General features: G+C 39.8%; 1 protein-coding gene across 3 annotated transcripts in view; it reads left to right on the top strand.

Annotated features, from left to right (window-relative positions):
- The window catches only part of LOC113961071 (kinesin-like protein KIF2A), a 103363-nt gene that overhangs the window by 69657 nt on the left and 8233 nt on the right, over positions 1-25473 (top strand). For 2 of the 3 annotated variants that reach the window (XM_027671089.1, XM_027671090.1), the window contains exons 10-16: positions 2447-2537; positions 2685-2748; positions 4223-4314; positions 4618-4760; positions 5434-5638; positions 12954-13064; positions 22711-22778. In XM_027671089.1, coding sequence (XP_027526890.1) covers positions 2447-2537; positions 2685-2748; positions 4223-4314; positions 4618-4760; positions 5434-5638; positions 12954-13064; positions 22711-22778 — 774 coding nt within the window. Of the gene's footprint in view, positions 1-2446; positions 2538-2684; positions 2749-4222; positions 4315-4617; positions 4761-5433; positions 5639-12953; positions 13065-22710; positions 22779-24599; positions 24714-25473 lie in introns of all 3 variants that reach the window. The other variant, XM_027671088.1, reaches the window with a different exon arrangement.

Here is a 25473-nt window from a genome sequence, read left to right on the forward strand (position 1 = left end):
TAGCAAAAGTAAAAACTTCTTAGTCTGTCAATTTACACTAATGAAAAAACTTCTAAACAGCAAAGCTGTGCCCTTGGAAATTTCTGTCTCTAATGATTGTCTACTGGTAGCATCTTTTCTTTCTTGATAGTAAAGAGCTGAGAGAGTGATCTAGCTGGTGAAATGTGCCTCTGTCACAGGGAGATAACATCTTCAAATAGGGTAGCAGTTGAGCTCTGGTCTTTTTAGGCAGCTGTTGTCTTGGTATTGCTCGAACCTCTTCTGACATAGCTGAGAGGTCACTTCCTGGCTCTCCCTGCTCACTTATTGTGTAGAGAGTCAGTATCCCTTAGGACTTTCCAACACAAGGGGGGGGGAAAGTGACTCAGATTCGAAAAATACTTGGCTAGAGATGCAGTGAAACAACACTGGAGGTGAGAGAGTGTTTGAGACATTTCTTGGAAGGGCTCAAAGGGGTCTCCACCCCATGTCCTTCCTTTGTCTTGAGTTTTGCTTTTCTGTCTAGCCTTTTCCTTACAGCCTCTTGCAACAGTTTTCCTCCTGCTTAACAACCAGTTCTTGTAATCTCTCTCCTTCATGTTATTTGTCTTTGTGAGCATAGTGTTTAAATGTGAGGGCTGGTTTTGACATACAATGTTATTATGTTTTTGCACTGAGTTTCTTCTGCAAAATTTTTATTAGTTGCATAATAAATTAATAGTAATATGGGAAAATATTGAAAGATGCTTGTATTCATATTGAAACAATAAATCTCTAGTCTGTGTAGCAGTACAGGCTTTTTTCTTCTCCCTCATATGGCAGAATAATGATTATTACATGAAGGATAATCTGCTTCAAGGCCTCCTGTAATAACACAATTAAGAGGAAAATAGGTATCATTGCCTGCTCTAACCAGAACTATCAGGGTCACAGCAGGGGAAAAAAAAAGTATGACAAGTTACTTCAGTTTTCTTCAGTATGCTAAAATTGCTCATTATATTTCTACACTGAAAAATGTTCTCAAGAAATGTACTACTCTTATTTTTTATTATTATTTTACTTAAGCTGTATTTTAAGTATTTTTGAATCCTTGAGGCACAACACTGAGTTGCAAGTTTTCTTTAGTATTAAAAAACTGAAATGCCTTTTGAATTTTAAAGGAGAATCAGAGTTTATATTTCTAAATGATCAAGATTGCAAATAAAGGTTCTACTAGAAGGAAAGTTGGACTGTTTTGGCATGGTACCATTTGGAGTTGTATAATGCTTTACAATAACTTTTCTAGATATGTTTGTATTTTGCCTTATTTTAAAATACATATAATAAAGTCAATTTTTTATTAATCATCAAAATAAATAATTTCAAACTCAGTTAAACAGAGATAATGGAATGTGCTTCTTAGGTGGATAGGTTTCCTGAAATTGATTGGGAATATCCTCTTGAGGACAAAAGAGGTATATAATTGGAGGATGCAAACAAGTCTAAGGCTGATCAGGAATCATCTGGTACATTTTTGATGAAAACTGATGATTCAGTTAGATTTTTGCATAACCCTTGGTTGCTGAATGGCCCATATTATTTTCATAAGTAATGTTGTGTTTGGTCTTAAGTGGAATGAAAGGATGTTGTAACACCTCAGCGTTTCTGTAAACAATCATTCTTGTTTCTGTCACTAAACATACTTTATTTTTAACCACCTGGAAAAAGTTTAGAAAGACAGTCTCTTAGCTCCATCACCTGGTGGAGGTAACCCTCCATAAAGTTACTCTTTGCTTTTGGAGGTTTTAATGAAGTAATGGTGATAAGCAGCTGAAGTAGGAGCAATAGCTATATTTATTTAAGTAAAAATTAATTCTCTAAAATAGAAAAATTATACTTTGGAAAATATTTTTGACACATCAAATAATAATTAAGGTATAACTGGATTTTTCCATTCTGATGAGCTTGGGTACAAGTTTTATTGAGCCTTCTCTCAGCATAACTATGTTCTCAAAATATTTAAACATGTGCAATGTTTTTTTTGGCCATCTGTCTTCTAAACTTAATCTTGGAAGCTGATTTAGGGAAAAAAAACTATAGTGGAATTTTTGTATTGGCAAAATATAAGTATTTATTGGCTGCACTGTCCTATTTCTGTATCTTACAATGGTGCCTTCTTTAGGGAGCTCCAAACTCCATGTAATAAGCTGTGCCGTGTTGCATCACTAAAACAAGAAATTTTTTTTTCTGAGGGTTTGAAGGAAGATAATGGGAAACACCTTGTAGCTTTTCTTTAATTGTCTAGGATATTTGAATGCCTTAGAGCTGGTAGCCTCTTTAGTTCAGGAATTAATGTGATGTCCTTTGGCCTCTCAAAGTACAGAACCAGTTTTGTCACTTCTGGCATTAAAATTTATAGTGCCCTTGTGGTAGTGTGGGATTTTAAAGTAATTAAATTTCTTAAGTACTGTTGTTTTTTGCATTTAAGGTTTACAGCTCGACCATTAGTAGAGACCATATTTGAAAGGGGAATGGCCACTTGTTTTGCATATGGACAAACAGGCAGTGGAAAAACCCATGTAAGTATTTCTTCTACATATCAGCAATACACTTCTTTTTATGTATGATACACTTCTAATTCTAATTCTAATAAGTAACAAATATGTAAGTTACAGTTCTATGATCTTTATAGTGTATTCTTGGTCTTTTTTGGTTTTTTAATTTAGACTATGGGTGGTGACTTTTCAGGAAAAAACCAAGATTGTTCTAAAGGAATATATGCACTTGCAGGTGAGACTTTATACTTCTTGTGGCTTTTTGAAAATTAGTTGTCTTAGTTTAACAAGACAAAAATGTCTGCCAAGGATGGTGGAACAGGAAAAAAACAAACTTCTTCCTCTAAGTTATTATAACTTTGAAATTAAGAGACTTCAGGTGAAAAAGTGTGGAAAAGAAAATAACAGCTCTTTACTAAATATATATATATATAACAAAACAGAACAAGCAACAATACCGTAACTGAAACTTTCACCGAAAACAATTAAGTATTTGTGCCTTTTGGCGCAGTTATAACCACACCCAGCAGGGGGCACTGGCGTGCCTTGGGAGGCAGGGGCTGCAGTGCCTCACTCACTGTCACCAGGGGGCGCTGTTGGGCTCTGGCGAAATGCTGGAGCTGCAGTGACCCCCTTTCACCCAGCAAGAGGAGCTGTTGTGCCTCGGGAGAAGCGAAGGCTGCAGTTACTTACTGGCGGCCGGCAGGGGGAGCTGTCGGGCTCTGGTGGCTGCCAATCCCACGGGCATCGGCGCGCGGGAGGCAGCTGGGTCGACCTCCCGGAGGGCGCGGACCGCCGCCGGCACGGGAGGGGAGAAGGGGGAAGGGTGGTTCCTCCCCTCATGGGCTCCTGTGGACTCACGCTATCGAAGGCTGGCTCTGGCTGGGACCCCCTTGTCGATGGATGCAAACTGCTGCCGACACGGGAAGGGAGGAGGGGGAAGAAAAGGTGCAGGCAGCGACCCCCACACCCTCCTGAGCTAGGCGAGCGATCCAAAAACCAGACCGAACCACTCCAGCCCACACCACGTGACTTCCCCCAAAAAACGTTAAATGCCCGGCAAAACGCAAGCCTAAAATGCCCAGCCAAAAATTGCCAGGCCCTTTCCCCTTACACCCCCCCCGCCCCTTTCCCTCTGGCTGCTGCTGCTACCTTCCCCTACTGCCTCAGGCGGAGGCAGAGGAAAACAAGAGTCCCGCTTTTTGCAGAGAAAAGTCATTAGCTTTTCAATGGGGGGCAATTAGACTCCGAGCTAGAAAACAACGGTTCATCTTATCCTAGCAGACTGTTGGTGTGGAAAATTCACAAAAAAAAAAAAAAGAAACTATAACATTAGTTGAGGTCAATACATTTCTACTTCCTGTTGTACAAACATAAGGGTCTACATATTTTGCATTACAGTGGAACTTTGTTAACATAAAAAATAGTTCCTAGGTGTGCAGATTTTACACGGTAAGGTAAACATATATATATAACTTCAAAAATATAAGAAATATAAATGATTATTGAGTTTACAATTTTGGAGTCTTCTGCATGTTCCAATGTAATGTGGCAGTTTAAACTGCAGTGTTTTTTATTTGATTGACTTGATTGACTATTACACTTGCAAAATACGAGATGCTATAAAATAGACCACTATGCATTAATGAGTCTTCACTAAATGAAAATACATAACTACATTTCTTTTTTTTTTGTAAATGTATTCACAGCTAGAGATGTCTTTTTAATGCTAAAGAAGCCAAACTATAAGAAGTTAGAACTTCAAGTATATGCAACATTTTTTGAGATCTATAGTGGTAAGGTAAGTACCTGATCTTTTTCTGAGGAAGGTGGAATTTCTTTTACACAAAACAGATTGTGAGCTTATCACAGAAAAGATTTTTTTCCTTCTTGTACTGAAAGCTTTATTTCAAATAATTCTTTACACTTCTCTTTCAATCACAGAATCTGTCAGGCTGGAAGGGACCACAGTGGGTCATCTGGTCCAACCTCCCTGCTAAAGCAGCATTGTGCATGGAATGCTTTGCATATTTTGATATGAGATTTGAAGCAAAAATGTCTTTTAAAGCTCCTCTATAACTGTTCTGTTCCTCTCCTCCCCAAGGTTTTTGACTTGTTGAACAGGAAGACAAAATTAAGAGTATTAGAAGATGGTAAACAGCAAGTCCAGGTGGTGGGATTACAGGAACGGGAAGTCAAATGTGTTGAAGATGTTCTTAAGCTTATTGAAATAGGCAACAGCTGCAGGTATCTCCCATAGCTTTCACCAATTTTTCACTGTAAATTAAAGAATTGGAACCAGATTTTTTGTGTGTCTCTTCATAGTGATGGCTTCTTAATATGCAGTGGTATTTTGGTGATATTGGCTGCAAGTAAGAAAACTGCTTATCTTTTGAATAAAGATAGCTTAGAGTTTCTCAGCTAGAGAGAAATAACTGATTTTTCTACAGAATGTGAATTGCATGCATTATATAACCAGTTTGTTGTCTTAAATTCACATCATTTATAATCTGGAATACTGCCAGATTCTTCAGTTCTAAAAGACCTTGATATGTAGTGACAGAAGTATAAAAGTTGGGATTTTGTTAGGATCTAGTTGTATTATTTTTAAAATCAGTCTTGTGATAGACTGCTGCCTGATTAGATAAAAATACCACATGCAACATTTTGCACATAAGCTCTCTGATAGTCTGAAATCTTTGGAGATCTGATTATTCTTGCTTTTAAGAGGGTAGTAAAATGTTACAAATCTTCCATTTCTGTTTGAAGAATTGGAGAAATAGGTATAATTATACTATGCACATCGAATTATTAGGGTAAGAACAGGACTCTGCCCTGAAAAAACTCATGAGGGTAATGTGTTTAACATGTATGGTCCTTTGCCTGTTCATATGTCCTTCCTTTTTTTGTTTTGTTAAAGGACATCTGGCCAGACATCTGCAAATGCTCACTCATCTCGAAGCCATGCAGTATTTCAGATTATTCTCAGAAGGAAAGGGAAATTGCATGGTAAATTTTCTCTGATTGATTTGGCTGGCAATGAAAGAGGAGCAGATACTTCCAGTGCAGACAGGCAGACTCGACTGGAAGGTGCGGAAATTAACAAGAGTCTTTTAGCACTCAAGGTAACTGAAATGTTTCCATTGCTTTTGAGTAGGTGAAAGCCTTCTACATATAATAGCAATGACTATTGAAACAAGTGTTTTTGCAGGCTTTGCTTGTCTACATTGTCTACTGATGTGACAGGTAAAATAACATCTTGTTTTTCCTTTAAATGCCTGAAAAAACACTTGTTAATTACCAAGTAGAAACATTGCAAAAACAGTGTGCTATCATTTTTCATGTAGTTTAAAAAACAAAAAAAACCCCAACAAAATCCCCAGTAGTTCAATTTGAACACTTTTGATACACACCTATTTTTTTTATTAAGAAAAGATAAAAAAAGATACCTTTTTTAGTGGTTTAACCCCAACTAGCGACCTCCCGGCCAACTCTTCCCAGTTTATATACTGGGCGTGATGTTCTATGGTGTGGAATATCCCTTTGGGCAGTTTGGATCAGCTGTGCTGGCCATGCTCTCTCCCAGATTCTTGTGCAGCTCCTCAAGGGCAGAGCATGAGACACTGAAAAGCCCTTGACTCAGGGTAAGCACTTCTCAGCAACAACCAAAACATCAGTGTATTATCAGCGTTATTCTCATACTGAATCCAAAACACAGCACTGTGACAGCTACTGAGAAGAAATGAACTCTATCTTAGCCAAAACCAGGACAGTATCCACCCCTTATTCCATACCATTTACATCATGCCAGGTCACACAGTTCCCAATACCCTATCACCTTTCCTGTCTTTTGATAGATATACACAGATGTCATTCCGTTAGTCTATGGACCATACCTATAAAAGTCCATTGAGTTCATTTAGTCCATGACCTTTTGTTGTAACAGTCTTTCAGGGCAGGTGTATGGTGTTGGATTGTTGCATGCTGTCTTGGTTTAAAATTGCCCTCCCCGGGAGTCGGGAGGGGGCCTAGAGGTGATTGGGTCCCAGGGCAGTCTCCCCTGAAGGACCAATCACCGCTCGTTTTGTTCGCTCCTGTGAAAAATCAGATATACACAACCGCCGGAAGTTGGCAGTCTGTCTGCTACTGTGTCTGCTGCTGTGTCGGTGTGTGCGTTAGAGGGCCCAGGGGTGGCAGGGCCCCTTTCACCTCCGGGGAAGAGGGGCCCTGCGCCCCACAGCTCTAGCCAAGCCAGGGCTGGAGGCAGCATTGGAGTGTTGTGAGAGAGAGAGAGACTCACAACCATGAGGTAAGCGGGAGAGAGAGGCAAGCTCATTGTGAGGAGCCAGGCCCTTTCCCCCCCCCTTTCAAGCCAGACTGCGGAGCGGGGGCTTTCTTTTTTCCCTCTCACTGTAAGAGTGGAGGGAAGGCTCAGCATTGGAGCTGAGCCAGGAGACGGGCCGAAGGAGGCTCGATGCCAGGGAAGAAAAACCCAGGCAAAATTGGAGACGGGCCAGAGAGAGGCTCAACGGGTGCCCTACAGGGGTTTGACCGGGGGCAGTCGAAAACTGACTCGGAGGAGGAATGAAAATTCCAGGACGTGTGCACATGATAAGCTAAGCTGAACTACAGCAGCTACGGAACCGAGGGAGAGAGAGATATGAGAGAGAATCACACAGCAGAGATTGGCACGGAACCAAGAGAGCACGGACTCAAACTATTTTCTTGGACTTCGTAAGGAAGAAGAGACTTCAGTAAACAGCTGGAGGTTGGTGGGGGGGAGTGAATCAAAGGAAACCCTTTTCCCTGAACACTCCCATGAGAGAAAGACTGCTTACCTATCAGCCGAAGGGCTCCTCCTGGGCTGAATTAAGGGAGGGGCTTAGAAGGATGATAGAAGTGTGTAATATTGTATATATATAGTTGCTTTTAGCTTGTACAGTATTTAATTTGTATAGAATGAATGTATATACTTTCCCTTCCCCCTATAGAGGTGTCTGCCTGAAAGTTTCTCTTCGGTGTTGAGGTAAAATTGTGGGAAGGGGTGGGAGAAGCCTGGAAATTGGATTTTGGATTTTTGTGGTGCTTAAAACCCCCACACATGCTGAAGCCAGTTCTGATTCCATCACTACTGCACTTGTCCAGCTTCATCAAAGTTCATTCTTCGTTAATGTGGCGATCAAAGTGGAGCTGGGTTCGGATCCCCAAATCTGGAGTGGCAGAGACTTGTGATGATGGATGTATAGCCACCATAGAAGTGATAATAAACAGTGTTAATAATATAGCAATATAATATAGCAGTGTATAATATAGCAATTAACATCATACAATTTAATTCAGAGGCTATTCTTACCCAAAATCAAATCCCCTTGAGGCACACACCAGACTTCCTCATCCTCTCCCATTACCCACCATGTGCACTCAGATCCTTGAGCAAAAGCAATCCCACAGATGGGTTTGCCTGTGCCTGAGGCAGGGATAATCCAGACTGTTTTCCCCAGCATGTTTTTAATGTGCACTGCAGGAACTCTTTCCCCTTCTACAGTACGTAAAAGTTTTGATTGGGGAGAGCCAGCCCAATTGGCAGATCCTCTGCTGTTGACTAACCAGGTGGCCTTTGCCAAATGTGTATGTCAATGTTTGAAGGTTTCCCCACCCATTGCTCTCAGCATAGTTTTTAATGATCCGTTGCATTGTTCAGTTTTCCCAGAGGCTGGTGCATGATAGGGAATGTGATACACCCATACAATGCCATGTTCTTTGGCCCAAGTGTCTATGAGGTTGTTTTGGAAATGGGTTCCGTTGTCTGACACAATTCTTTCTGGAGTACCGTGTTGCCATAAGACTTGCTTTCCAAGGCCCGGGATAGTGTTCTGGACTGTGGCATGGGGCACAGAGTATGTTTCCGGCCATCCAGTGGTTGCTTCCGCTATCATAAGCACATGGCACTTGCCGTCATGGGTTTGGGGGAGTGTGATAGAGTCAGTCTGCCAGGCCTCCCCATACTTATATTTCAACCATTGTCCTCCATAGCACAGAGGCTTTAACTGCTTAGCCTGCTTAATTGCAGCACATTTCACATTCATGGATAACCTGTGCGATAGTGTCCATAAGTCCACCCCTTGATCACGAACCCTCCTCTGGTGACCTTCCAAAATCTTTGCCTTCTGACCAGTCCACGATCACTTCCAAGATTCCTGGATGACTGGGTTTCCTATTTGAGCTCGTCGTGTGATCAGTGTGACCCACTTACTCCATGTAGCATCAGTTGCATGATACACAGAGGAAACCCTCCCTTTGAACATCCAACCCAACATGGGTAACTGAGGTGCCAGGAGGAGCTGGGCTTCAATACCAATCACCTCTGAAACAGCTTGAACCCCTTCATAAGCTGCCAGTATCTCTTTTTCAGTTGCAGTATACTGAGCTTCATATCCTCTGTATCCCTGACTCCAAAAGCCTAGAGGTTGACCTTGAGTCTCCTCTGGTGCTTTCTGCCAGAGGCTCCAGATATGGCCATTCTCCCCAGCTGCACTGTAGAGCACATTTTATACATCTTGCCCTGTCTGGACTGGCCCAAGGGCTACAGCATGAATTATTTCCTGTTTTATTTGTTCAAAGTCTTGTTGTTGCTCAGGGCCCCATTTGAAATCATTCTTCTTCCAGGTCACTTGATAGCAAGGGCTGACAATCAGACTAATTTGGAATGTGCATTCTCCAAAATCCTACAACACCTAAGAAAGCTTGTTTTTTTCTTACTAGTTGGTGGAGACATTGCTACTGATAACGTTCATCTTGCCATTTTATTCATAAAAAAGGGATGTCCTGTACAGGGCCCTTGATCTTACTTTGTTTTATAGTAAAACCGTCTTTCAGAAGGATTAGGACTGTTTTCCTCCCTCTCTCAAAAACTTCCTCTGCTGTATTGCCCCGCATGATGATGCCATCAATGTATTGCAGGTATTCTGGAGCTTCACCCTGCTCCAGTGCAGTCTGGATCAGTCCATGGCAGATGATAGGGCTGTGTTTCCACCTCTGGGGCAGTCAAGTCCAGGTATACTGGACACCCCTCCAAGTGAAAGCAAACTGTGACCTGTACTCTGCCGCCAAAGGTATTGAGAGAAACGCATTAGTGATATCAATTGTGGCACCACTGGGCTGCCTTTGACTCCAGTTTCGTATTGAAGTTCCAGCACTATTCCAGCCGAAACCAGAACACTTTTATGACAGATTTATTTACCACTGTTAATTAATCAACTAAAGAAGAAAACAATAGAACAGCACTACATCCATAAAGAATTAATGAATAAAATAAAATAACCCTTAAAAGTTGGAATTCATTTTTCATGAAATCATGGAATCATTTGGGTTGGAAAAGACCTTTAACATCATCGAGTCCAATCATTAACCCAGTACTTCCAAACCCACTACTAAACCACGTCCCCAAGTACCATATCTACATGTCTTTTAAATCCCTCCAGGGATGGTGACTCCACCACTGCCCTGGACAGCCTGTTCCAGGATTTGACAACACTTTCAGGGAAGTCTTTCTATCCCAAAGAAACTCCTCCCAATACTGGGAGACTTTGCCTAAATGAGGATTTGAGGACTCTTGTCTCATTACAATATTTTACAGTGAAACATCTGAAACACTGCTCTTTTTTGAGTTTTTTGACTGCTCTTTATAGCAAATTGTCTGATACAATCACTGCAGTTTTTCATACATTAATCAAGAAGAGATCAAGAGAGCTAAGAAATATTATTTAAATAATCAAATGCTTTTATTATTTGTTTTATAATGCTTGAAAGATGTTCAGTCTAAATAGGGAAAGTAATTTTTTTTGTCTCAGTTGGGAAAATGGTAATTTTGAATGGCCCAGAACTTATTTCGGTTGTTGGTCAGCTTTACTTAGGTTTACTACTCACTGCACCAAAAACTCACTGCATCTAAACATAAAAATCATTGTGCCTAATTTTTTATCCTAGTATAAACTTGTGAGGCTTGTATCAGACTCTAAGCAGATCTCACAAAACACCAAAAAATTGTAATGTGTCCTTACAAAATTGTATGTTGTTGAAAAATTGGAAGCAGCAGTTGCAAAACTGTTTTGATTTAGTATAAAAATAAACAATGCAAACAACATTATGTTCACGTTAGCAGATGTTTCCATATGTAATTGAATAAAGCTGTTTTGGTTTTGTTTTAGTTTACTTGCTGATTTTGTGCTGTCTAGTGCCTTCAGTGCAATACTCATACAACATAATGAGTTCATTTTCATACAACTTGTCTTTTTAATTGTAGTGAAAGGCTCTGCTGCTGCTGTACTGGTGATCATGATCTAAATTATATGTAAAAGGGAAAATAAAAATAAGTGGAGGCCTTGGAGAGATCTAAAAAGTGGTAAAGGAAGATATAAATGTTTCTCAATTATATGTTATTTTTCCATTTTTCATCTATCCCCAAAAACATTACACAGGTTTTTCCATTTGTATTCAAGACCCTTGCAGTTATTGTCATGTTCTAATTGAACTAGTATATTCTGAGAAGTGGTTTTGGTGCTGATCCAAGATTCGCTATTTGCGTGTGGATATCAGTCTTAAACTGTTCAGATTTTTGGTATAGGACATTATTTCTGTAATGTCTCTACATAGAAGTAGTGTTGTCATTTTTTTACCTGGTTTTCTGAGCTGTGATAAAAGCAAAAGTAGTTAAAAACCCCATTAATTTAGAAGCTGGCAGTGTCCTCCCATAATCCTTTTACTATTAAGGAGACAATGTAACTCTATGTTTTCAAGGGTGACCAAACTAAAAATCATTATAGTATATTAAAATATCTTAATTAAACTTATTGCCATATCAGTAATTCAGCATACACATTTGTACTGTTTTTAGTTTGTAATGTCACTTGTTGAAACTCTGTCGCCCCTCTTCCTGTCTAATCTGCTTTTCTCCTTATGTAAGTATCGTAGTAATGTACAAACAAATGAAAAAAATTTAAGGAATGCACTGCTATGCTTACCTATAAGTATTGAGTCCTTTTTAGCAGTTGCATGTGAAATTCATGTTCAACAAGCTTTGGACTTTCTGTTTATGTGAGCTGTGTTCATTCTATAACATTCAGCTGATGAGTTTTTAAATAATCACTTTAGTTAAAGCCAGCTTGCCCTTGTGTTTGTTCTGTTCCATATCATGTCAGTTTTATTCTGAGCCCGTTTAGTTGTTTTATGCTGTTTCACAGTTGCAATGCTTTCTTAGATTATCATCCCACAGTTTCTAGCCTGTCTTTTGAAAGAAGCTGTTTCTAGGAAATTTCAATAGGCCACAAGGATATGGATGCAGCTTGAGAATTAGCTGAATTATTGTAGAACTATTCATGCAACACAAAAGCCATTCCATCTGTTAGTCCTGCTAAAAGCAAAGCTATAATATGAAAAGATTTTGATGTACAGTTGTTTGAAGTTCTGTGTGTAAACACGTTAAAACTGTACCAAGGAAGCCTCGAATCTGGAGGTGCCTGTACACAAAGTATTAAGGCAAAGCCAGAAAATGGAATTAATGATCAAAATATGACAACAACAGCAAAAAAAATTTAAATTTGAACTTTCTGTAAGAAGTTATTTATTAGCTGATGTTAGAGCTCTGAGTGGGCAGAAGTGAAGTTTAGTGCGATCTTGGTTTTCGCTATTGTACTTAGTTGCTGCTGTAACTTCTATAGTAATTTTTTAATATTTACTTCTGTACAGTATTTCTCTCTGGAACTCTCCAACCAATTGCAAATAGTCGTTTAGCCCCATACCCTTGGTGTGAGTGAAAGGGGAGGAAGATGTTATCCCTGTCCTTCACATGAAGAATGTTTTAAAACAGGGAATGACTTACATTTTCAAGTGTTTCCCAATATTGAGTTCATCAATACAGAGCTATACTTAATAGGTTTGTGACCTGTGGAAGCTTTCAGAAAGTTTGGGCACCAGTGTTTTCTTCTAAAGAAAGTCAGTGGTAGAGCCAGAATCAAAACTACTGCTTTTAACTGATAGAGTTAATGTGAGTCACTGTCCACACTTCTTCTGCTGGCAGAGGCTGTAGATCATTCAAGCTTTTGCAGATCATAATCAGCAATAGTTGTTAGTCTGGAGATTTAACATCAACAATTAATTTTTTGTTGTTGTTGAATACAATATATATAAACATTTTGGATGAGATTCAGAAAGTTTTTAGACTCCTAAGTCCTTTTTAAGTTGCTACCTCTCTGCTGAGCTTAATGAGAGATGAAAGCCTAACACTTCTTGAATTCAAGCTTACATAACTTCAGCAACATAACCAGGACATATATTTTCTGATTTTGAATTCCATTTGTATTATGTATTTTTCTTTAACATGGATTGTATAAATATGAGTTTTTACTCTGATTTTATGAAATATAAACCTGTTTGTTCTTTCAGGAGTGCATTAGGGCCTTAGGCCGAAATAAACCTCATACACCATTCAGAGCAAGTAAACTTACTCAGGTGCTAAGAGATTCATTCATAGGAGAAAACTCCCGTACCTGTATGGTAAGTTTGTTTAGCTAACTGTATGTTTTAACAATTAATTTAATTTTATACATTAACTGAGACTATATTTGGAGTGAGTCTTTCAGCAGAGTAATTTCAGATAACTTGCTCCCTTCTCATTTTTTATTGACCTTTCTTATTGCTTGTTCTAGTTTTCTAGCTAGATACATAGCTAGAAGCACTTTAGCTTGAGTCTTTTTTTGTTCGATTGTTTGTTTTTAACAATGTCTTAATTATATGAGAATATTGCTTGTTGAATCAGAATTTTGGAAAAAGTCATGTAGACTGGAAGTGTAGAGGTGAGTTATGATCTTTAAATAACAAAGACAAATTTAGAATTGGTATCAAAGGCATCAGAATATGCTCTAGGTTGTTAAGGGGAGAAGTAGTTGGAATAGATGGGATGAATAGTTGTGTACTGTATAAATGTGCATTTGCATGAATCTGAAAAAAACAGAATTCTTCTGTCAGATGGTGGAAAGAACAGACAAAAGCACAAATGTCCAGTGGTTTTATTTGTGCATCCTTAACGTTTCTCCTTATGGAAATGTAAACTCTCTGCAGTGAACACTGACTTAGGCTTGTTTGCTGTGGTGGGTTGACCTTGCCTGGCTGCCAGGTGCCCACCAAGCTGCTCTATCACTCCCCTCCTCAGCAGGACAGTGGGGGAAAAATAAGATGGAAAAGAACTTGTGGGTCAAGATAAAGGCAGTTTAATAAAGCAAAAGCAAAGGCCATGTGCAGAAGCAAAGGAAAATCAAAATGTTTTATTCTCTACTTCCCATGAGCAGGCAATGCCACTTGCCGGGAAGCAGGGCTTCAGCATGCGTAGCAGTTGCTCTGGAAGACAGTCATAATAATGAATGCCCCCCTTCCTCCTCCTTTCTCTTAGCTTTTATTGCTGAGCAGATGTCATATGGTATGGAATATCCCTTTGGTCAGTTTGAGTCAGTTGGCCTGGCTATGTTCCTTCCTAAGATTTTGCCAAGCCCCAGCCTACTGGCTTTTGGGGGTGAGGGGGTGGAATGTTGGAGAAAATAGTGCTCAGCAGATAACACACCGGTGTGTTATCAACACCTTTCTGGCTACCAATGCAAAGCACAGCACTGAGGGTTGCTATGGGAAAATGAACTCCATCTCATCTGATTACTTTCCACAGGTTCCTTGGAATTAGTCTCGAGGTCACAGAAATCTGCAGACCACAACATGAAAACCATGGTGTTAGGGCAACCTAGTCTTGTGTTTGGATGTTAGGTAGGGTTCTAATATAAAATTGGTGGTAAAATAGCATTTTTGATTAATCTTTTATTTTTCTTTGATTTTCTAAGGAAAACACAGAATTGTTTTCTTTCCACTGAGATATAACTTCATAAATCATATTCAAGATCAGAAAGCTAAACTATGCATCTCTAGCCAATGTATCCACACTGCTAAAGAAGTTTTGGAAAGTTAACCTGTTGGGAATTGCTCTCTATACATAGAAGGATTAACATTTGTGAATGTTTCATGAAGTTATTACCTTTACCACTCCTTAAAGTGCTAACAAGCTGTCTTCATTTTGGTGAAGCTTTTTTATGTAATTATTACTCTTCTTATAGAGTTGATGTAACATTTTTCCTGTTTAAATGCATGAGAATGCAATTGAGAATAATTCGTGATCTATGGGTGTTTAATTTCTGATAAAGCTTGCATTCCTTCCTTTTATATTCAATATAGTTCTAAATTAAGGAAAAAATCCCCTCTGAAAGTGAGTGAAAATATGCTTGAATTATTTTTTATTTTTTCATTCACAGAACTGCAGTCACTTTATAATTAAGAATAAGAAAACCCTTTCATGATGAGATACTGCTTTCAAACTCATTCTTCCTGTTACGATTTCATGTAGTTTCTCAGTACTAGGACCATTTGTAACATTCTGGGTTTAGTGTTTGTTTACATGTAATTTTTATCAAGAATTTAATCAACAATATTTTTTCTTAAGATACTGATGTAGGAAGAGTAGCACTTGGGTAGTTATGACTTACTCTGAATTACTGTTAAAAGGAAGGAGAGAAAGAAAAGAAACCTACAGTGCATCTTTATGTTTGTTTGAATTGAGTTCTTGCATTTGCAGCACTTGTTCCTGTGATAATTAGATGGATGCAGAAAAAAGTTGCCTGTCTAGAGATCTGACAGGTTTCTGAACAACGTATATTGAATTGAGGGAGGTGTAGGAAATACCTTAGCCTGGAATTACCTCCAGTCCTCCCCAGTTCTCTGGTGTGGTGGCCTGAAACTCCCAAGGATCCAACCTTTAAGTTCAAGCCCCCCTCCCACAGTCTGCCCCTGTGAGAGGGTGTAGTGATGGTATGGACCCGATATCTTTTTCACTTCATGTGGAGAGTTTTCAGACAAAACACAACCATTCGTTATTGGGGGAAGGGAAAAACATTTACAAAGGTTTATTTACTCACACCCATATATATATATTTACATTGAATTAAATTCCTCTTTTCCCTCAATAAAAGTCCAAGAAGGAAAGAGAAAAGTCCTTCCGTCACTGCACAGGCCACAGCTCCCTCGCCCCAGTTTTTTGTGGCACTGGTTAGTGTCCTTCATTTTCCCAAGGCAGCAGACCCAAGTATGGCAGTCAGGATCTTGGTTCTCACTCCGTGGAAATTTCAACCCCGAGCCCGAGCCTTCAGGGGACCTCCCTGCAGATCTTCACTCCTCCTGGGGTAGAACACCGAAGGCAGCCTTCAGTTCAGTCCCACCAAAGGTCTTTTGCTCTGTCTCAGCTCGCCAGCACGACAGAAGCAGCAGCAGCAGCAGCAGAGGGCACGGCCACCTCCCCCGTGTTCCATCCTGGCTCAACTCTCAGGAACGACTCCGGGTTTCTCGGCTCCTCTGTCTCACTCTAGCTGCTGCTGCATTTTGGGACTCCCTAAAGGTTTGGAAGTCCACCCCTCCTCTTCAACAGGTCTCTGAGTTTTGGGAAATTAATACAGTCTTACCCCAAACCAGCTCCGCCGAACCTTCCTCTGCCTCGTTGCCAGCCCCCCCTCCTGCAGGAACATCCCTGCGTCTCTCAGCCGGCTTCATGTTATCTTGTTGCTGCTGGCTATCTTTTTGGCTTTCAGCCATCGCTGTCTCTGCTCAGGACTGCTCCGCTGCCGCCTTCAATGTCCTCTGCCACTGCTGACAGCAAGGAAATTCTCCCGCCTCTTGATTACGGGACCCGGTCCAGCTTTGACACTACTCCGGGTCTCTCGCAGCCTCAGCTGGGGCTGGGGGCCCTTGGCCCCCAGAGGGGCCCACTGACCCCCTGCCTCCCCGTGGCTCAGACCATGGCCACCAACCCACCAAAAAAAAACTACCTCACCACCTTCTCTTCCGTTGCTGTGGGCATGTAATTTCCGCAGGGCTCATATGAACCTTTGATTGGTCTAGTATTATCAGTGGGGCAAACCATTACTGCCCCAGAGAAAAGGTTTTTCAAACCACCACACCTGGAAAGAGGAGAGGAGATTTGTACTCCAGTGGCCAAGTGGTGAGAAGAGCAGACAATGATCTGCAGCTTTTGGGTCTTCCTTTGCCTCTTTTATCAAGAAAATGTATTCAACCTTCCAGTGTGGTATTTGCATTTGGTTCTTTGGCAGACTGTGCCTGGTTTTTAAGCATGTTCATGTTTAAGTTTTATATCATACATTGGCAAAATTTTACTGATGAAATATACAGGTAAAGAAAAGGGCATATCATTATGGTTTATAATAGCTAAAGCTGAACAATATTTTATTAAATTAAAAGAGTAAGTATCCTGCAGGTACACTGACTGCTTGTTTGCAGCAGAGCTATGTAATTAACTGTGGTGCTTTGAATTTCTAAAAATTAATGCAAATATAGTTTAATAATGAGTAGTTTCATTTCAGGTTTCTGCAGTTGATTGTAGAGATCACTGTTATGTTCTCTAGAAGAGTGTCTACTCTATGTGAAGCAAATTAAAGCATAGAAGAAATTTTAAGGAACAATACTGTTATATACTGTTGTGATGGTTTGACCTTGGCTGGCTGCCAGGTGCCCACCAAGGCCATTTTATCACTCCCCTCCTCAGCTGGACAAGGGAGATAAAATATAATTAAAGGTTTGTGGGTTGAGATAAGGACAGGGAGAGGTCATAGAATATCCTGGGTTGGAAGAGACCTTAAAGATCATCTAGTTTCAACCCCCCTAACCCCCCTGCAGGGACACCTTTCACTAGACCAGGTTGCTCAGACCCCCATCCAGCCTGCCTTGAACACTTCCAGGGATGGGGCATCCACAACTTCTCAGGGAAACCTGTGCCAGTGCCTTACCACCCTCACTGTCAAGAATCTCTTCCTAATATCTAATCTAAATGTACCCTCTTTCAGTTTGAAGCCATTTCCCCTTGTCCTGTCACTGCATACCCTTGTAAAAAGTCCCCCTTCATCTTTCTTGTAGGCTTCCTTCAGGTACTGGAAGACCACAATTAGGTCACTCCAAAACCTTCTCTTTTCCAGGCTGAACAATCCCAATTCTCAGTCTTTTCTCATAGGAGAGGTGCTTTCGACCTACACATGGCTGTTCTTCAAAGACAACTCTTCACACTCAATCCACCTCTTGATGTAGAGGGCAACCCCTCCACCTCTCTTTCCTCCCGTGTCTTCTGAACAGCCTGTAGCCATCAATAGTCGCACTCCAGTCATGGGATTCATTCCACCAAATTTCAGTAATGGCAACAAGGTCATATCTTTCTAGCAACACAGTGGCTTCCAACTGGGTGCAACCCAGAACCTCATCTGGGCTGTTGGCCATGTCGCCTTCCCAGAGGAACATCCCTTAATTTCTTTGAGATAATTCTCTGGTTGGCTTCTGTTGGCTTCTGTTACCTCAGGAGTCCCTGTCTTGTCTCCTTAAGACTACAAGTGTGCTCCAGTGTGGCCAACACATCTCAGAGTCAGTGTCAGAGGGCCCTTGCTAGCACCCTGTCCCTGTAACCTTTGCCTCTCATACCATAGCTTCCCAGGGACAAGCCTGATATTGTCCCACTCCCCCATCATATCTAGTTTAAAGCTCTGCCAATGAGCCCCGCTAGTTCCCAAGCGGGAACCTCCCTTGCTGAGAAAGGTGAGTCCCATCTGATGTCAGCATGCCTGGTGCTGCATAAGCCATTCCATTGTCAAAAACCCTACAATTTTGGTTGTGACACCAACTGTGGAGCCATGTATTAATAGACTGGGCCCATCTGTTTCTTTCAATGTTGCTGCCTTCAACTGAAAGTACAGAGGAGAATATAACTTGTTCCCCAGATCCCCTTACCAACCATCCCAAGGTCCTGAAGGCCTTGATCATTCACCAATTATCATCATGGGCAAAACAGACTCAAATTGGGGGAAAAATTAATTTAATTTATTACCAATCAAGTCAGCTACCTTTGTTGCTGACAGGCTAAGCCTTTGCCAGCAGTGGGTCTGTCTTGGAGTAGACTGACATTGGCTCCATCAGACAGAGGGGAAGCTTCTAGCAGCTTCTCACAGAAGCCACCCCTTTAGCTCCCCCCACTAACAAAACCTGGCCATGAAAACCTAATAAAACTGTACAATACTGTTATATCAAGGTAACATGTAGATAATGATAACATTTCCTCCAAAATATTTTAGCCTGTAACAGGCAAAATAAATTGAAGAGATTGAAACATAGAAGTATTGTTCAAGAATATTATTTATTGAACATGTAATATAATTCATCAAAATTTTACCTCTTTCAAGCTGCTGGTTTTGCTTGTCAGTGAGGAGGCTTTTATTGTAAAAAAATTCCTCAACAATACAAAGATTTGATCAAATGTTCTAATGTGCTATTAGAGAGTAAGACATTTTGCAAATATGTGATATTTTTTTATATGGAAAGCATATAAAATGATGTAGTAAAAACTTGTGATTTTAACTTTCTGAGAGATTCCTGAAACAACTTGGTATAAAATACCTACTGGGCTTTTTCCACTTCCTTTCTGATATATAATTTTTGAATGGGATGTTTGAGTCAAATTTCTTTTGGTAATTTCTACACTTTTTATTTGACTTTGCCTTTTATCATTTATGTAATTTCTTGTTGCAATTTTTAAAGTTACATCTTTAGGCATGGAGCATCACATCTGTATAGAAGGTTAAAATATGATTCAGAAACTTATTCTTGTGAAATTTAAAAAAAATTCAAAAACTTATTTTGAAAATAACTTCCCTGTGGACAGCTAAGACTAGGATCCACATCATTCTAAAGAAATCCAGAGACATACAGTCAGCATAAATAGTTTTTTTATAATTTTGTCATTGCAATTTTAATGAAGTTCTTGTCCTTAAACACTTACAAAAACCATTTCATAGAATCATGTTCCCCCAGCACTGCCAAGCCTACCACTAAACTATGTCCCTAAGTGCCACATCTACATGTCTTTTAAATGCCTCCAGGGATGGTGACTCCACCACTGCCCTGAGCAGCCTGTGCCAGGGCTTGACAATGCTTTCAGTGAAGAAGTTTGTCCTAATATCCAATCTAAACCTCCCCTGGCATAACTTGAGGCCGTTTCCTCTCATCCTATCACTGGATACTTGGGAAAAGAAACCAACACCCACCTCACTATAAACTTCTTTTGGTAGTTTTAGAGAGTGAGAAGGTCCCCCTGAGCCTCCTTTTCGCTAGATTAAACACCCCCAGTTCCCTCACCTGCTCCTAAGACTTGTGCTCTACACCCTTCACCAGCTTCATTGCTGCACTTTGGACATGCCACAGCACCTCAAATGTCTTTCTTGTAGCAAGTGGCCCAAAACTAAACACAGTATTTTAAGTTGTTTTTGAAGAGCTACATAGTAGGATAATATATCGTTATTTGACATTTGCAAGGTAGTGTATTGGGTTTGCATGACAAGGTTTTGGTAGCAGGGGGAGCTATAGGGGTGGCTTCTGTGAGGAACTGCTAAAGCTTTCCCTATGTCCTATGGAGTCAATGCCAGCTGGCTCCAAGACAGACCTGCCACTGGCCAAGACAGAGCCCATCAGCCATGGTGGTAGTGCCTCTGGGATAACAAATTTAAGAAAGAAAAAAAGTTATTGCACAGAAGCAATTGCAGACAGAGAAGAGACGAGTGAGAATATGTGAGAGCAACAACTCTGCAGACATCAAGGTCAGTGAAGAATGAGGGGGAGGAGATGCTTCAGGAGCCAGAACTGAGATTCACCTGCAGTCTCTGGTGAAGACCATGGTGAGGCAGGCTGTCCCCCTGCAGCCCATGGAGGTCAATGGGGATGCAGAGGTCCACCCACGGAGGACCCCCATACTGGAGCAGGTGGATACCCAAAGGAGACTGACCCCATGGGGGATCCACGCTGGAGCAGCCTGTTCCTGAAGGACTGCCGCCTGTAGAAAGGGACCCATGCTGGAGCAGTTCATGAAGAGCTGCAGCCCATGGGAAAGACTCACATTGGAGAAGTTTGTAGAGGACTGTGTCCTGTGGGAGGGACCCCATGCTGGAGCAGGGGAAGGAGTTCTCCCCCTGAGGAGGAAGGAGTGGCAGAAATGTGTGATGAACTGACCGTAACCCCCATTCCCTGTCTCCTTGTGCCACTGGGGGGAGGAGGTAGAGAATCGGGAATAAAGTTGAGCCTGGGAAGAAGGCAGGGGTGGGGGAAAGGTGTTAGTAAAATTTGATTTTACTTCTCATTATCCTACTCTGATTTTAGTGGTAATAAATTCAATTAATTTCCCCAAGTCAAGTCTGTTTTGCCTGTGATGGTAATCAGTTTGTGATCTCTCCCTGCCCTTATCTCAGCTCATGAACCTTTCATTATATTTTCTCTCCCCTGTCCAATTGAGGAGGGGAGTTACAGAGCAGCTTTGATGGGCACCTGGTGTCCAGCCAAGGTCAACCCAACACAGGTAGATAGTTAGAATAGTCTCATTTTTTAACCAGTACTGCATCCTCTACGTGCTGCATTCTTGACATGCTTCAGCCATAGCTAAAGTGCCAGACCTCTCAGCTCTCCAGGGGGGAAAGTAGGAACTTGGTGACTTCAGTGTCCCAAAAGGACAATTGATCCCACTGTGATGGCTTATAAGCAATGCAGACACATTCAAAGTATGGAGAATGATAATTACAGTTCTTAAGGATATTCCTGTCCATAAATAGTGCTGCTTTTTCCATCCTCATTTGGAATTATGAATGAGGAAGTGATTGATGGAGAGGTTGTAGTCCTCCTGTCCTTCCGGGACTGGACTTGTTGAGGCATGAGGATATATGATGTAGTGCAGACTGAGTCTTATGCATGGGTTCTTGTGCCCTGAAGGGGGTATCATTATAGCTGACAGCAACTACAGTGGCACTTCCCTATAGCAGCTGTACCTTATACTCTTCAAAAAGTCAGAGCAGTCACCTGACGTTATGGCATTTGCCATGTGTGATATACTCTGAACATTAAACTGATGGAAGAGGTGCATGCATCTTTCACATTAAATGTCTTTGGAAGAATTTTAGGGATTTGTAGGGTTTTGTTAATTAGCACTCAAAATGCTTTATAGAGAGACATGGAATCATATGATAATTTTAAATCTACACTTGTTTTCATTAGTAACTGATGCATAACAGTATTAGAGATTTAAACTTAAGTCTATGTGGTAGCAGACTCTTTAGACTTTCTAACCCCCTCCCACCACATATTTTTCCTTTCCTCCCAGTAGGAGAAATTCCTCTCAGGATGACTACCTGTGCTTTTGTACAGTAATGTCAGCAGCAGGATGAATGAGAAGACCAGGATTATCTAATAGTCATCAGTTTCAGTCTCCTGATGCTGTGCTGCCAAAAAAAATGTTAGTGTGTAGGATCATAGAGGTGTTCGTCCTGGGTAAAGTTTTTATAGCTCTCCTGAAAGGAGCACAAATGAGAAAATTAAAGTACTGAGAGAAGCTAGTGCAAATTATGATGCCACTGTTGCCTGATCACAGTTATTATTTTTGCTGAGTGCTGAAAAGAAGGTGAGATCTTCAGGGTATTTTATTTAATTGGAAAAGGAAAGACTTATAGTTTCCTGATGTTTGATAATAAGGAAGCTATTAAGTATTATTTACAGATAACAGTTCAGAGAAAAAATATAAATCTTTACTTAGGGAAATAAACAAATGCTTATCTTTAATATTATTAAGTACAGTTTTAGACTGTGGCCAAAATAGGTCTCTCAAATAAACATACAGTTTACTTGAACAGACCACAATGAGAGATATATATATATATAAATAATCAATAATTGTTTGCAGGATACATTAGACTTACTTTCCACTGAGTTGCATATTTCCTTCCTTGAGGAGTCTTTTTTTTTAAGTAGAATTTTGCATTTACATATTATTTACAAAGATTGTGAGATGGGGGAAATTGACTGAAATTTCTATGAATTCCTAATATTTCAGGTATGGTTGAAAAAATTAAATTGAAGCTTTGACTTGACATCTCTCTTCTTGAGATGCCATTGTATTAGGACAGCTGTACATAGTAGACGGTTTTTGTAGAACATCTCAAATGAAAGTGGAGATAAAAAAATAATTTGAGATCATCAACCCTTTCATCTGTACAAAGTGATTTATTAATGCATGGCTTATTTTCTCCAGATCGCTACAATTTCTCCAGGGATGGCATCATGTGAAAACACTCTAAATACATTGAGATACGCAAATAGGTATGGAAAATGTTATTGCTTATAGATATATTGGCTGTTGATCACTGATATTTTGAATATCGTTGTTCCATGATGTATAATTATTTTAACTACTTGAATAATTTTAGCATACTTGCATTTCTTAATAAGATTAAAACCAAAGTACTGATTACTGAGTCAGGCTCACATTTAATTTAATTTGTCACTTTTTACAACCACTACAAGAGAATCAATAGAAACCACATTCAAGCCATTATCCAGAGATAGATAAAGTGTGGATTGCAAGGAATCTGGGAGATGCCTCCTAGTTTTGTCCCTGCTCTGGAGATATCACCTCTTGTATTAGGGGTAGGCAGTTTACATTATGATTCCCTTGGGTGTTAGCTGAATTACCTTTCTGCAATGTGATTTTTCATGCCCTTGGTGGAATTGCATTCAGTTGCCAGCCTGTTTCTTTTATATATATGATATATCATATCATATCATATATAGATTTATCTTTAATCTTCGTTCGTGAAGCCTAGCCATGATAGATTTATCTAAACTAACTTATTCTTATGAAAATTCTGCAGTTGCTGTGGCCTAAATTTTATATTTCCCAACTTCAGGCAAATATCTGAGACCCCTAAATACAGAATCAGTTAATCCAACAGTGACATAATCAGTGGAAAAGTTAGTGCCTCCAGAGGCTGATGCAGCACCTCTGAGACCTGTACTGCTTTCTGAGAGCAATGAATGTCAAAGGAGCCTTCCACAGCTGCAGTTCTCCTTTGATTAATGTTTGTGGAGATGGGGTCCTGCATGTGCCTGCAGTCAGACCTGTGGCCCAGAGACCCGCCCACCACTTTGCTGCAAGAACAATAGAGGCAAACAAGTTTCTGGGCCATCAGAAAGCCTGTTTTTTCCCAGAAGAGGCTACCACCTAATGGCCTACTTGCCCAGCGAAAGATAGGGCAGAACCACATCTTCTCCTGCTTTGCTTCCTCCTCCCTCCCACGATCAGTCGCTAATTGGGCACAAAGGGCTGCTAGGGTAGCTTACCACCCACTGTTCTCGGTATCCAAATGTCTTTCTGTTTGTATCAAGTTAGTAGCAAATCTACTTGGCTTGGACCAGTCTAGGTGATTTCTTTCTTGTTGAGAAGGGGGCATCTACTTCCCTGCTTACAGTAGCATAACAAAGGACGTGTCACATTGAGACTCGTTGGATCTTTCTATCCCTTATAGAATACATATTGCTGAAGTTACTCCAGAAATAGGCACTGAAAAACAAATTAAATACCTATTTCTAGTATACTAAATTGTTGTGCTGAAAGTTTCTTTCCCTTGGTGTTAAATTTGTATGTTGTTATAGAGTTGTGCTGGTTTTTGCTGTAGTAAATTTTCTATGCCTATCACTGTAAAGTTGCTTCATGTGTTTTATGTAGTATTTTAATTTTTTCTAGCAATATATAATTTTTATAGTACAATTAGTTTTTAGGTGCTGAACACCACTGTGTGCGCAGTGTAAGACGGGGCAGTATAGAATTTAAAGCATTGTAGTGGTTTGATACATTAAAAGGAGCAGTTTAATGAAATACTGAATGTAGAGCAAATATTATCAACTGCACAAACCGAAATGTGGAATTACTCTTCTGAAAACATTGCTATTATACTCTCCTGCAAATCACCAGCACTGATTTTGTTAGTGATCTGTAACTCTATTTGCAGAAGATTTAAATATGTCAAGTCTTATTTTTAATGTAAAAATAATTTATTGTTAAACTATTAAAGAAGAATGCTAAACAGAGTTGTCATTTTAACTGTGTTTATGAAAATGTTTTCTTTTAATTTGCTACTGCAGAGTAAAGGAATTTGGAATTAGTCCTTCAGACATTCCCTTCTCACAGGGTAGTGGCAGTCGCTCTGATCTCTCTCCTTCCTATGAGTATGATGACTTTTCTCCTTCAATCACCAGGTCTACTTCATTCTATACATGGAATCTTTATTTTTGAGTTTTCTTTTTGGCAATGTAATTTTACAGACCAACCTTTCATTAGTCCCCTTGCCTTGAATCACACATACTTTGTTTTTGCTTGTCAGGTCATAGTTCTGCATGATCTGCAATTATCTTCCCACTATTTTGTTCACAATAACCACACTATTGAGACTTTCTAGTTTCCTTCATACATTACAAAAAAAAAAAAAGATGATGTCACCTTCATACATTTAGTGGACCAAATCTGACAAATCTATGTTTAGGGTAATTTGAATATATCTACTTAAAAAAGAAAATAATTTTAATATATATATATTTTTAAAACTTTTCATCATTCCGAAGATGAATGAAATTCAGTTTCCATCGTAGTAAATATGTGCTACTTGAAAAAAAATTCCCCTTAAAAAATGAAGAATTTGCTCTAAAACTTGTTATACTTGCAGACTTTGATGTGTCTGTTTCATAAATGTTCTTTTAAATGGGCTTTTTTTGATAGAATCATTATCAATCTTTTAAACTATTTTCATGATGCAAGAACCTAACATTTTAATAAGATATTTTCACCTTTGAAAACATTTTAATTAAAAGATCTATTCATTCTCTAGGATACTTGGTTGCAAATTCTTATTTTCTTCAGAATTCTTGCTGGATTTGCTTATAACAGCTAGTAGGGTACTGATTGACTACTTTTTTTAAAGCACAATTGTGTGTACAGAAAAAAAATTATGTTCAAGTTTAG

This window comes from Neopelma chrysocephalum, unplaced genomic scaffold (assembly GCF_003984885.1).
Source record: "Neopelma chrysocephalum unplaced genomic scaffold, ASM398488v2 Primary Assembly neopelma1_97033, whole genome shotgun sequence".
In the NCBI taxonomy this organism is placed as follows: domain Eukaryota; kingdom Metazoa; phylum Chordata; class Aves; order Passeriformes; family Pipridae; genus Neopelma; species Neopelma chrysocephalum.